General features: G+C 43.7%; 1 protein-coding gene across 2 annotated transcripts in view; it reads left to right on the top strand.

Moving 5' to 3' along the window:
* Nucleotides 1-318: 318 nt before the first annotated feature.
* The window catches only part of GPR149 (G protein-coupled receptor 149), a 31,824-nt gene continuing 18,248 nt past the window's right edge, over nucleotides 319-13,894 (top strand). The window contains exons 1-3 of one of the 2 annotated variants that reach the window (XM_080604738.1): nucleotides 319-8,041; nucleotides 9,064-9,256; nucleotides 10,806-11,095. In XM_080604738.1, the coding sequence (XP_080460864.1) occupies nucleotides 7,073-8,041; nucleotides 9,064-9,256; nucleotides 10,806-11,095 (1,452 nt within the window). In that variant the 5' untranslated portion in view covers nucleotides 319-7,072. The remainder of the gene's footprint in view (nucleotides 8,042-9,063; nucleotides 9,257-10,805; nucleotides 11,096-13,894) is intronic. The other variant, XM_080604737.1, reaches the window with a different exon arrangement.

Here is a 13,894-nt window from a genome sequence, read left to right as displayed (position 1 = left end):
CTCCAGCACACAGGTATCACAAAAACGGTGCCTAGAGCTGGCACATTCATTCTCAGCCCATATGACTTTTAATATCTTTTCAAATTTGTTAAGGCTGTGGAAAAGAAACCTCTACTGTTTTCTTCCAACATTTTAACAGAATACTTGAAATCTGCCAAACCTGCTTTATCACCTGTATTTCTTCTACAGTATTACTTGTGGGTTTTTTCAGCTTTACCCCAGACTCTTTTTTTTTTTTTTTCTTTCCTGATTTTCTGACCTTTTCCAAAGCTTCAAGTCAGAACAGAAGAATTCCTAAGGAAGTCTTAGGAAGGAAAATTTCTACACTCTAAGCAATAGCAGTCTTCTGTAATGGGGGACCTTAAATTTCTCTGGAGCCCTTCCTTCCTCATTCAGGATGGTGAAAGGCTGCCACCTTCCTGCAGAGCTGCTCCTGTCCCTGCGACTCCTCTGGGAAAGATCAGCACGTTTCTGCTCCTGTGCTTATTTGGAGAAATACTACTGTGGTGCATGAAAGCCATCTCCCTCCTTAAAGTAAGGTCCCTTAAAGTCTTTGTAATGTATGTGCAGAATAGACAGGATTCCCTTTTTTAAAATAAGATTTTATCTTTGTTGTTGCATGCAGTAAGGTTTGTCCTGTGCTTTGTCCAATTTCTTTGGATATCATTTATGATAACATTTATGTTTGTGGTTTCAGGGTAAAGCAACACTGGCTTCCTTGCCAAAATAGCATCTCTCCAAGAAACAGGTCAGTGCTAGGAAGGTGATAATTTTGTTGGTATAGATAAAAGCAGTCATAACCAGCAAATACAATTCCTAGTCCTCTAGAGGCAGAATTGGGTTCCGAAGCTTACGATCTTCACTCTGCAGGACTCAGTTTCATCCTAACTCCTGAGGCTTCTCATTCAGCCTTCCTTAAAGGTTAGGGGGAGAGAAGATGATGAGGAAGTAACTATGAAAAGAGAACTGAAGGGCCAAGACAACCCACTGCAGAATTGTTGAGACTATACAGCAGCAGTGCAATGTGCAAACAGTACTACAAATGGCTCTTGTGGTCATTAATTTTATTACTATTGGAAAAAGTTCTACATATACAGCTGATTTTTTTGCTGCTTCCAGTTGGGTTCATAGCAGGGTCAGTCCTTGCCTTTTGCCATTTTTTTCCTCCCATCAGAAAGGGATAATTGTTTCTTTCCAGCTGTTTGGATTCTCCAGTTAACTCTCACAGTGCTGTTTTCCACAGCAGTGTGGTGTTACTGTCCAGCTCCTGATAGATGCACAACGTTTCCTTTTTTTCCAACATGATGAATACATTTAGCAATGTCTAAAATAAGGGTGATTATAGAGCACAGTGTTACATTTACTGGATTTGTTCAGTGATTAGGTATGACCACACTAATACAGCTGCAGTACGGGTGTTCTACTGCTAGTAGAGCTGCACGGCAAAATTAAAAGCATTCATATCATGCTGTTCCATGAATTATATTCATAGCCTGCTGTGCTTTCTATTAGAAAACAAACAGTTACTGCGAGGAGGTGTACTGAAGAATAGCTTCCCTGCTAGCTGTCTGTCTCCTCCTATCAATTCATTGAGCCAGTGGCTGCTCAATAAAAGTGACATTGTGGAGTGTCTTGTCTCCAGAGAGCCACTACGCCACAGCTAGCAGAATGTCTTACTCTCCACACTACCCAGAACTGAGCTTCTCTCCACTTTGGGAGCTGCAGATTTTGCTACCACCTCTCTGTCGTGCCATCCGCTAGAGAAATAATGCCTTCCTAGTGTGACAGACCCTTCTCCTCCTGGTACACACTGCAGCTTGCCTCTTCCTTCTCAGCATTGCCTTCCTGGAATTATTATTACCTTACAACTCCTTCTTTCTCTTCTGGCTGATCCCACTTTGGACGTTTCCTGAAGGACAGCACATAATCATCTCTGGCAGTGTGCGTACAGAGCAACCCAGCCGGATTCATTCTCATCTCAGCCATCTTGTCTATTGCCAGCCTCACTGAAGTGCTGGCACTATTTTCATTTTTCATTGGCATGCTGTGTATAGGTTTCTGAATGTGTCAGGGAAAGACACACACGTCATGATTGTACCTCACCTAGTGGACACTTTGGGGCTTACTCGCTTTCAGCTCCATTTGTCCTTACTAATTCTGCAGTTCTCCAGAAACGCTCAGTTCACTGCAGTCTCGATCTGCTGTCTACATTTACAGCACAGAAGCAAAAAAGAAAAGTTGGAGATCTGGCAGTGGGCAGTGCTTAGAACTAGCACATCTGCTCAGAGAGGGTGCTACCTCTTGCAGGGACAGGTGGTGATCTGCTACTGCGACTAGCAGCAATCCTCTGGGTTTGAAATGAGCATCCGCACAGCAAATTTCTGTTTCACTTGAGTTAGAGCTGTTGCAGGCTAACCCATAATGAGCACATAAGTTAAATCATATTTTTAGCTTTAATGGAATTATTCCTGATTTACACTGCTCTAATTGCTCCAATTCAGAAAGCACCCTTTTCCTACAGCACAGCAATACAGCTGCAGCGGAAATGGATTAAGTATCAGAGTATCTGCTTTTTCTTAGAAGTCGGCATGGACTGAGTTCATCTGGGGCAAATAACCAGATGAAATAATTAGCCGCATTTAACCATCTTGTATCTTGAAAGTGTTGTCTGAATCCAGTAGACCAATAATAGTCATTTATTTGATATCTTTTTTAAAGTCTGTTAAAAAGTCTAGGGAAAAAAAAAAATTATCAAATGCTATTGAGGAATAAATTACAAAGACATTTATGGAATTATATATATATACCTTTATGCCTGGCATAGAGGCTGTATTACCTTCTGAAATGAAATATTTGTACAACAGTTATAATAACCTTGTCTCTCATGAGTGAGAAAAGGAGGCAAACCCGTAAGTCAAAGCTTACCTTAGTGCAAGGTATGAAAATAAAATGACTCATACACTAAATAGGATAAATTTTTAAAAACCTATTTGTTGATTGTGTTTTATGAATGGTGAATATTTGATTCACTTCACAGGCATTCCTGAATTGCTACATGTAGTGTGTCTCTTAGAAATCCGTTCATAGACTGTCAAGTAGTGCTGACTTGTTAAAGAGACGTTGTTGTGTAGTGATGTTTGAAATGAGGCCAGAGAGGAGATTTCCATGCCTTATATATTTTCTGTTTGTGATCATTCTTTAGCACAAAAGAGAATTCACACCAAGATGCATATTGCAAAGGACAGTATTGTATTAGGAACCTCCCATAATCCAGGAGTCCAAAGGCAGAGAATGAAGGGAATATAGGTAGGAAGGAATTCAGTCTACAGATGCATGCCTTCCTTGGCACAGCCCAAACCAAGGACTTAGCGGCAGAGAAACGTGTCTTTTTCTTTGTCTTGTTTTCTGCAAGGTTGCTACCTGTGGCTTTCTTGGCACTGCTATATATTCCATTCTAGCACTGTTTCTTTAGAAAATCTGAGGGTAGAAGGGGGGTTGTGATGACACTTTGTGCCTTCTGCTTGCTCACCTGTCACCTCCTCCAGCCATTTGAGCCTGTTCACAGATTTCAGTGAAATTTGAGACTGAAATGGAAATTAGAAAGGTGGTGTTCCTGTAAGTTCTGAAATGCTGCAATGTAAACTTGTCCTTTAGAAGAGAACAGAGAATCCAGTGCAGTTTCATGTGCCCTGGCCATAAAAGTTTTGGTGCTCAGACCCCGCTGGATGTGCCAGTCGAGTACCGCGAGGCACAGCTCCGTGGGAGATCGGGCTGCTCTCACTGGCACTCGCAGAGCTGCGTGCTCCTTACCACAACTGCATTCTCTCTTTAGTTTTAAGATTGAAACTGATTTTTCTGTACTTTTTTTTATTTTATTGGAATTTATCAGTCACACTAAAAAAAAAAAAGAGGGGAAACTGCTCGAATTCATTGCTCCTAAGACCTTCAGGTTATAATTATGAAATGACCAAGGAAGAAAGAACATTTCACCATATTGTAACTTACAGTAAAAGCTGCCACAGGGAATGGCAAGGTGCAGTTCATATAATTAAATACATTCTGTGGGAAGAGAAGCTGAAGTGAGTAATACATCAGCTGCCTTGAATGGATATGGGGATAAATAAAAGTGACTTTCTTCTTAAAAACATTGATGAGCATTTCATTCCAAGTACAAAGGGAATGCATGGAATGAACTACTCATACCAAAGTGTCTAAAAATGTAGAGAGGCAGTGAGCCTGTATATGCACAGCTCGTAAAGTAAGATCAGTAAAGAAATGTGCAACGAAGATTGTACTAAGGGAACTTTCAGAAAATTTGTGGTTGAAATCTGCAGTCAGAGCTATTGGACATCCAGTGCAAGTATAATGGCTTGGGATACAGGAGCAAAAATTCCCAAAGTAGGAAAATTGCATTTTCCAAGTATTATTAACATTGTTTCTAAATACCTCACAGTAATGTGGCAAGAGCAAATGAAGACAACACAGGCAATGGAAGCTTGGAATTTAAAAATGAAAGTAATTGATCATGTGTCAGGAAGCACTAAGACATGCCAGAGTGAATGAAGCCTATTTTCTGCAGTTTAACATCTAGGTTAATTGATTGACTTTGGTAGCTAGGAGGGCATGAATCCCAGCCTGTGGTGGTTTTACTCGGGTGGGCAGCCGAGTTCCACCACGGTTGGGATACTTACAAAGTCTCTGCTTTGTGTTCACTAGCGTCTGGTGAAGAGTGGGCTCCACTGCACCCTGTCTGCTGGCTGGGGACCCTGCTGGGATCTATCTTCTCTGATCAGCTGCTCGTTTTCATAAACGTTGTGGGAAGCTTTGACACCATTAGACTGAAATGAAAATGATCATTTTGTCCAAAGGAACTGAGGAATCAGGGGTGGGAGAGAGACGTGCACATGCACATATCCACACTCAGACAGGGTGGTTGCATGTTTCCTGAGGAAGCCAGACTGAAAAATAGGGGTCCAAACAAGGGTGAATGATGCTTTTTTCTCTTACCTCCTGTGACTGTTCTTCTGATCTGGCTCATGCCGTTAATCTCAAGATTTAGAACACTGTCCTCGATTTAAAGTTGACTTGTGGGGGCAGAGGTGACTGTGATTTGTAAATAGAAGGAAATGAGCCCTGGCCTTTAGCTGGCACAGCACAGATTAACAATCAATAGTCCAGCAGGACGGATAAATCACAAAAGCCAACTCAAATCCTGTACACTTAGAGGCCAGATGGATGGTCCAGATCCAGGACTGCGCCCTGTGTGGAAGGCAGGATGGATGCCACTCTGTTCTGCAAATTTGTGACATGAGGGTTGGCAGTCAGTCCTGGTAAAGAGCGTGGGATCCTTGACATAGAGGCAGCCGCGATGTGAAGGGGAGAATGGAAGGGCAGCGGCTCCTGGTTGGGCTGCATAGGGGGAGTGCGTCTTTACGTCGGTCCTGTGGTGAGGACAGGTTTGTGGCTCTGTGTGACACATTGGTGTGGCTTGAAGACCTGGCTCATCTTGGGACATCGGCCTTCCCAGTGCCATGGCAGGGCAGCTTGAGAATGGGAAGGGAAGGGAAGGAGGGGATATTCAGAGAAATTATCATTGTCCTTAGCTCTGATCCCTGCATTGCGGACTTGTCGTGGTAGAGCTGGGGCTGTGCCTTCGCGTTTGCTGCCGGTCTTGCTGAGGGCTCAGCACCCGTGAGCCTTGTGGTGGCTGGTATGGCGTGGCACTATGGGGTGGGTAGGACTGGGCGAGGATCCGTTGTTATTAACAGGTTCCTAACCAAGTGGATTTGTAATGTTACACAGATTAGTACGTAACTGGAGCAGCCTTACAATATAATCCTTAATCAGAAAATATTTGTGCTGCATCCCTGTCAAGCATTTGAATGCAAAGTGGTGCTGAAAAGAAAGGAGAGGCAGAGTTCTCCGAGAAGACTGCATTGAACTTACCTGTCTGCTTGACATCCGAGTGCTGAAAATTTTGTCAGCTTGTAAGCTTCATCGGTATTCCTCTTTCTCAAGAGAAAACACGCCTAACATACCAAAACGCACTTGGCTGTGGTTCTATCCTTGTATTTCGTTAGAGCAGACAGTGAGCATTTAGATTTGAACCACACGGGGAATGAAAGTTTTATAAACCCCAGCCTGAGCAGAGACACCACACAGGCAGGGAACACCTTGCTGATGTGCGTGGCTGTTCCCTGCCATTAATAACAGGCTGCCACCAAGTGTGACGGCACAGTTAGTGTCCGTACGCTGTGTGCACACGCACACGTGTGCAGTGGGAGCAGGAGCACAAGAGGCAGAGCAGACACACCCCTTCTCTTTCTTCTTCCTCTAAGGCTCCTGCAGCTTTTCCCCCGTGCTAAGCTCGGAGCGCAGAAGTGCAGGAGGCTGAAAGCAGCCCTCCAGCTTGTGATGCACAGCCGTGGAGCAGCCATGGGCTTTACGGGAATGACATTTACGGCTGACATCAGATCTGAGTATTTGCATTGGATTTCAGTGTCAGCATCGGAGGTGTGGCTTGGCGGGGACACTGTCTCAGCCTTCTGATCAGCCAAGAGGCAGCTCCGGGGTGGGAAGATACTCACTCCCCTCTTCTCTGCTATCCTGCTTGCATCTGACTCCTCCCTCCTGCAGCTCCGAACAGCGCAGGGTGAATCCAACAGCCTCCCATTTCCACTATGTTCTCCCCGAGCCACTAGAGCTTGAAGATACCTGACACTGCCTTCGTTGCAGCTGGACTCGTGAGTAAGGCACGTTGCCTGATATCTGTCAGAAGTGAACGGCTTGTTATTACCTGAGGAGACTAAATTAGCCATCTTCCAGTACTGAAAGGGTTATGAAGAATTGCATTTTTTCCAGCACCTTTGGTACTTCACTGTTGCCTGATTTTTCAAGAGCATGTGTTGTTCTGGTGATCGGGGATGCGTAGACCTGGATATTTCTTCATCGGATGCCACAAAAGATAAAGGAAAACAAAGAAACTTGTGATGTGGAGCTAACAGTTATGGTTTCAGCTCGTGAAAACTTGCAGAGTCAGTGAGAAGGCAAGGAAAAAGATTTTCCAAGGACAATGTCGGTAACGCATAGTAATTTGTCAGTCAATGGGACGAGCTTCTTTGCTGAAAATCACAGCATTATGGATAAACCCAGTGAGCAGAGAACTTTGAATGTCTTTCTATTCTGCTTGACTTTTGTCATTGCATTCACCGCGCTTCTGGGCAGCATTTATTCACTAGTTTCTCTGCTGAAAATGCAAAATAAAACCACAATTTCAATGATTGTGACCTCTTTGTCAATAGATGATTTGATCAGCATTGTGCCAGTGATTATTTTCATGCTCACCCAGTGGTCAAGTGACGTCCTTCCCCAGCCTCTGTGCACCACCTCAGCACTTATATATTTATTCCAGGGCATTTCTAGCAATCTCAAAGGGTCTCTTATAGTTTCATACAACTTCTACAGCATCAATAAAACTGAGACAATCAGCTGCAGCGCTTCCAAACGGCGAGTGAGCATGGTGTGGGCAATTCTCAGCATTTGGATTGTCAGTTTGCTGATCTGCATTTTGCCTCTCTGTGGCTGGGGCAAGTATGTCCCCACCTCCTGGGGTTGCTTCATTGACTGTGCCAGCTCCTACATCTTGTTCTTATTTATTGTCTACTCACTGTGCTTTTGCCTCCTCACAGTGCTGTCTGTCCCTCTGACTTACCAGCTGTTGTGCTCAGACGACCAACAGCTGTTGCACATCGATTACCAGGAAATCTCTCGAGGCTACATCACCCCTGGGACACCCGCGGGCTGCAGTACTGCCACCCCATCTCTGTCACCGGTGGACCCTGTGGATAAAACCTTGAAGCATTTCCAAAACGCATGTCCAAGCTCGGAGGCGGATTTGAGGAAAGGTGTGGCTGAGAGCAGCGGCCTCGAGCCCCGCTGTGGGAGCAGTGCACAGAGCAGGAGCTTCACAGTGGGCTTCGCCCAGAAACGATTCTCACTGATTCTCGCATTGACAAAAGTCATTCTCTGGCTTCCAATGATGGTAAATTATCAGATCGCTTTACTCTTTAATATTTACTTACGTTTAAATGGGTCATGAGTCGTCGTGCCGTGAAGTGAACTGCCATTGCCGTTGTTCCTTATAGTGTAGTTTGTGTCAGCAAAAGTCCTTTTAAACAGGTCTGTGTCACACTACGTGAACATAACTGGGTTTCAGCTGGTTTGGCAGAACCTGATTCATCAGTGTGTTACTCTATCATCACATCATTTGTGTCAGCTGAATCCAGGGATGAATAAGGTCCACCTTTTTGTGTTTCCAGATGCCTGACAAGCATTTCTTCAGCATTGTGGGGTCTGAATGTTACTAAGCTAGCTTTTCTGCCTCTTGTCAACAGCAGTGAGTCACGTCCTTTGCTAGGCTGGCTGGAAAATAAGTTTGTTAGAAATATGAGGTTTGTTTGCATCTTTGTAATCTGTGTACAAAGAGCATTTGGTGGGGGTGCTGTCCATGTGCATGCAGCAGTGTATTTGGGAAGAGGCACATTCACGTGCAGTTAGGAAGGAGGAGGTTGAGGACATGGAGCGTGGCTCTGGGTTGGTGTTTTCTCTGCAGCTGGGTTATGTTCAGACTCGGCATCTGAGTTTCCCTCAACTGAAAGAGGGCATCAAAGAGGGCAGCACATCTGCAGCACTGTCCTGTGTGGTACTAAGTTCTCCTGTTCCCTATCAGGATTTGGAGTTCCTCAGTACCAGGCAGCAGAGACCTAGCTAGCGTCCCGCCTAAGGTGCTTGGATTGTGAGTAGCTCGTTTTAACAGTGCTCACCATCTGTATTTAACATTTTGCTTAAGCAAGGGATTTTCTGAGAAATGCAGAATAAGGAGGAGAGTCTCTGACAGTGTGTTTTCCCTGCTCTCTATTGGAAGCAAAATTGTTGGGCTGAACATACAAACATACATGAAAACTTTGGGCTTTTACTTGTGTCACATTCACGGTGGGATATTTTGTGAATTCATGGAATTCACATGCCTGAAGCAATTTAAATTTCAAAATGTTCTGCTTTCAGATACAAACGGTTGTCCAGCACATCACTGGCTTTCAAAGCCTTTCATTTGAGACTCTTAGCTTCCTGCTGACTTTGCTGGCTGCCACCGTCACCCCAGTATTTGTCCTGTCAGAACACTGGATCCACCTGCCCTGTGGCTGCATCATAAACTGCAGAAGGAATTCGTATGCTTTGTCTTCAGAAGAACTCAAAAGTAAGGATGGGAGGCTGACAAGCGGGTGGGATGTATCTCGTAGTAAACAGGGCAGGAGGTTAGTGTCGGTGACAGTTGTTGGTATTCCTTGAAATCATTTGCCTGAATTACATAGACACTCTTCAGAACAATATATGAGCCTCACAGCATTCTTGCAAGACAGCTGGAGAAAACTAAGTTAATTGGTACTAATGGATACTGAGGCACAGATGCTTGGTGATTTGCCCAAGTCACTGACAGATATGTTAGCAGAGCTAAAGGACTCTGAATCCTAGTTTCTGCCTCCTCTCTTACCTGGGAAAGATTTATCTGTCATAATCTGACTTTCACTAATGAAATACATGGACCATGCTAAACATGTTTAATGTCATGGGGAAAAACCAACAACATGTTAATTACGAGCAAATTATAAGAAGGAGAAGAGCTATTGTTTGTACACCTGCCCTATAGCTGTGGCTGGAAATCACAGTGCCACCAGAAAGCAAACAGCAGAGGACAGGGGCTGTGGGAGGGGCACGTCTCAGTGCACGCATGGAGCGTGTTCAAAGCTGAGCACCTACCACACACTTTTTAGCCTAAAACTTTGCACGTTTATAAATTTTAGCTGAAGGTAACAGAGGCTGCCAAACCTTCACTGATAACCTTCATGGAATCTTCTAAAGGCCTGTTTTTCTCTGTGCCTCAGATGTTTGCGACTAATATCATTGAGAAGTTTTAATACAGTGACTGCTAAGGTCAGGATTTCACCCATAATTAAATATGATGTAGTAAGCACACAAGCCGTTGAGTAGAAATACAAGTTTTATAAATGTACCACTTAACCTTTTCGTTTAGAATGTAGTGTGATAGGCTTGGCGGGAAGATGATTTCATTAGTTCAATAAGACACTTCTCCAGTTACTACATAAAGCAAAATAAGAAAGCGGAGGGTGAGGAATCTCAGATGATTTGTTATTGAAAAGAGAAAGAATGAAAGGATATAAATAGTGATCGAGAATGTGTATTTACTTAAATTGAACAATTGTTTGATTACTGTGTTAGATTACTTGGAGCACTGAATTTAGAATGGAGAATATGGAAATGTTTCATTGTGTAAATACTTTCAACTATTTGTTATAGAAATCTGTTTGTCTTGCTTGACTGTTGGCATTGAAGGTTAATTATGAATTCTCAGAAATGTTTTATCATTTTGTACAATTTTTTGCCTTTGAGAATATGGCCAAAACAGGCCTTGAGGCAGCAAAAATATTACAAAACTTAAGTATTTTCTTGTGTGTAGCCCATAAAGCGACATGTATTGTGTGGTTCTGAGAACGGCAGGTAATCTGCCAGTTTCCTGGAAACCCTGAACTTTGGAGTATATCCCTTCTGAGTTCATTGAGAAGGTAGCACGACAACACACTCTCTGAGAAATCTCTTCTCAACAATGCGTTCTTTTTACGATAGAAAATTGTGACTAAAAACTTATTCCATGTTCTAGAATGCCGTTTTCATCGTTTCCCTTCTTGCCTTTGACTTTCCAACGTGACGTTGTACCCCTCTCTCTTCAGCCAGACGCAGGGGTTTCGAATTCAACCTCTCCTTCCAGCAAGGCTACGGAATCTACCGAATCTCCCCCGAAAACCACCACCCCGACGGCGACGGGAAATCCGCGTCCTGCCCCAGCCTGGGGAGCCCCGGGAGCGCGCCCGGCGCCCCGCAGCCGCCCTTCAGCACCGCGGCGGCGGACAGCTCCCGCGCGGCCGGCCCGGGCCGCCGGCTGCCGCAGGCGGAGGCGGCGGGCGCCGAGCCCCCGGGCTGGGAGTGGTGCCGGAGCAGGTCGGAGCGGGCCCCTCGGCAGGTAAGGCGCTTCCTTGCGGCAGCGGGAGTCACTTCGCAAGGAAAAGAAAAAGGGAAAACAATTTCCTAACTTTTTTACAAAAAAAAAAAAAAAAGGGTAATTTTTCCTTGCTTTGACATTACTGTTAGTTCCTTTGGTCGGGCAGTTACTTCTAGTAAAAGGCATTGTCTGCTTTAGTACCTGCACGCCTATTGCAGGTTCTGGTCCTGCAATAATTTCTCACTCGTTTCCTTAAACGTGTTTTTTTTCCACCATTACTTTGCGTACACCTGCATGATCTGTATATGGTAAGCATTCAGTACAAATTCTGTTAATTCATCCTAACAAATAGGAATTCTCTCTCCAAAAGACTCCAAAAGCTTGTATTTTTAAGAGTATTTCCAAGTACCTGGTGACTTTTTTGTCATGCTTGTCATAGTTGAAAAAACGAGAACTGAAAAAAACAAACAAGAATGGTGAGTCCACAGAAAAATGCAGATTTCAGTCAGGTCACAAAGTTTCCTATTAGATTCAGACAAAGATTCCAAGTGTTAAAAAGTTTGTCCCTTTCCTTTAGAATGTGCACAGTTATCACGAAAATGAAATTCTGAAGAATCTATTATTTTTCAGGAGCTCTGAGAGAGAAGTGATTGAAGGTGGAGTCCTAATATGCTAGCCCTTCAATTTAACAGTTTGTAGAAGATGTCTATAAACTTATCTTATGCAGTTCTTTGCACAGAGGTCCTGATCCTGCCCTCTCACTGTATTGAATGCAATAGAGCTATAGAGCTTTTCACAGCTTGAGAGAAGAGGAATATCAAAACCCATAGATTTCAAGGATGTACTGTCTAAAACTAATATGCAGAGCTCCAGCCTTGCTATGGGACTCTTTCATCTATAGGTGTGTCCTGTTGAATGTACCCCCATTGCCACAGAAGTGGGGGTTTGCTTGCAGTGCTCAGATTGCAGAACTATGGGCTGTTCCCTGTGCAGAGTCCTCCTTCATGGAAGCCGGTCCTTGCTGTGCTGATAGGGGCTTATCGTCATCATCAGGATCAGTGATTTCAGCATGCTGGAGGCATTTTTCTTCTGCCATGACAAACCTTGTTGTGAGTGCCCATGCTGAGAGGGTCTGCCCTGACTTCTGAGCTGGGGTCAACACTAAAGAGCCGTTAGAGAGAATTGTCCCAAACTGTCCTTTGTGTAGTGACAGACTGAAATTGGATCAACAAAAGGACAGTTATTGTCTCATGTAAGAACACGGGCTTAAAGGAGAACTGCCAAGTTTTTGTTTCTATAGTCAGAGTTTGTTTAACAGAAAAAATATTGCAACCATTGATGTAGGTTGAATGCTGAAAAGTATTTTAGCTCTTAATGAAAGAAGGGAAAGATTGTTAGCCATTCCCTCTCCAACTGTCTGTAAAGCAGGCAACAAGTGTGAGATTTTCTGTCTCCTAAGAACTGGTGGTTACAAACCAAAGGCTGAACACTGGCATGAGGTACCAGGCAAGCCTGCAGTCTGACATCTGTAGTGGAAATTGAAATGAGCAACAGCTACTTGTCCCTGTGGAATTTACATGCTGCTCTCTTCGCGTACCAGGCTATAAAAAGCATCTCAGGGTGGTCTAAGGACTGAAAAAGTGCAGTGGTGTGTTGTGCAGTTATCTGCTCCTTCTGTGTGCACCTGTGCTGGGCAAAGGCGTTTTTGCTCTAGCACACAATTTTGGTCTGCGTAAACAATGCACGTAATGATCGTCTGGCAGCAGAGGTACATGCCTGTTCTCGAGATAAACCAGTTCAGTTTTGTGTGCACAGTTTTCATGCTTTATATGCAACACAGTCACAGTTATGTATTGCTGCTGTAAATTGAGACAACTTAAAGTGTCAGTTCTGCCTGCTCACCTTGGAGGCTTCTCTTGGTGGAATGCAAAAGGAGCTAGGATCAGCTTTTTAATTCATAATGCCCAAGCAACCAGGGAGCACATGCCCAAGGACTAAAACAAAGAGCAGAATCCCCTCTTCCTCTGATAAACACGAGTTTATAAATTGAGCTGAAGTAGGAATTTCTGCTTGATATTTCTGATATGATTGATCATCCCTTTCATGAAAAGGCAAATGTTCACTCCCTTGCAGTGTGCCGTGATGAACTACATTTGTGGGCAAAAGTCAATGTTGACTGAACCTGGTTTTAATCTGCTAGTTCTTGGTACCCCATTGTGTGCATGTATAGTTTAGTTAATAGTCGATATATCACTAGGTTCATTATTAGCCCTCCTTGCTATAGTTTCCAGACTTTTTTTTTAGACTTTTTTTTTTTTTAATAATTTTCCCATCTCTCGTGGCTGCCATTTCAAATTGGTAGACCTGTGACTTCCATTACAGCAGGTATGAGAATCTTGTTGTGAAGTAGTTGGCAATGACTGCGTGTGGCTGGCTTTACTTGCCCTGAGGCTTTATATGTCACTTTTGGACAGACTTCTTCAGTACTTGCATTACAAGGAATCCTAATTCATCCTTTTCTGACATTTTCCAAGTTATAACCCAGTGTGCAGTTGCCAGGCATTAAGGCTGCTACGGTCTAAAAGTTCAAGGCTTCTAAGTTACAGATCTCATTGTTTCTGACATTCAGCACGAGCTTCCAGAGCTTCACAGTGCTGACATTTGCTTTGCTGGTGAAAAAGGGCAGACTATGAAACTCCTGCAAGCATTGTAAAAAGAACTTTAATGCATTTCTCAGATGTATGTTGGGTGAAAGATCAATTTGGGCCAAACATTAAATAAGTTAAAAGCCACCCCTTTTATTCAGCCTACCTAGAGTCC

Source organism: Anser brachyrhynchus, assembly GCF_964034855.1.
Source record: "Anser brachyrhynchus genome assembly, chromosome: 9".
Lineage (NCBI taxonomy): Eukaryota > Metazoa > Chordata > Aves > Anseriformes > Anatidae > Anser > Anser brachyrhynchus.
This window is presented reverse-complemented; position numbering and strand designations above follow the sequence as displayed.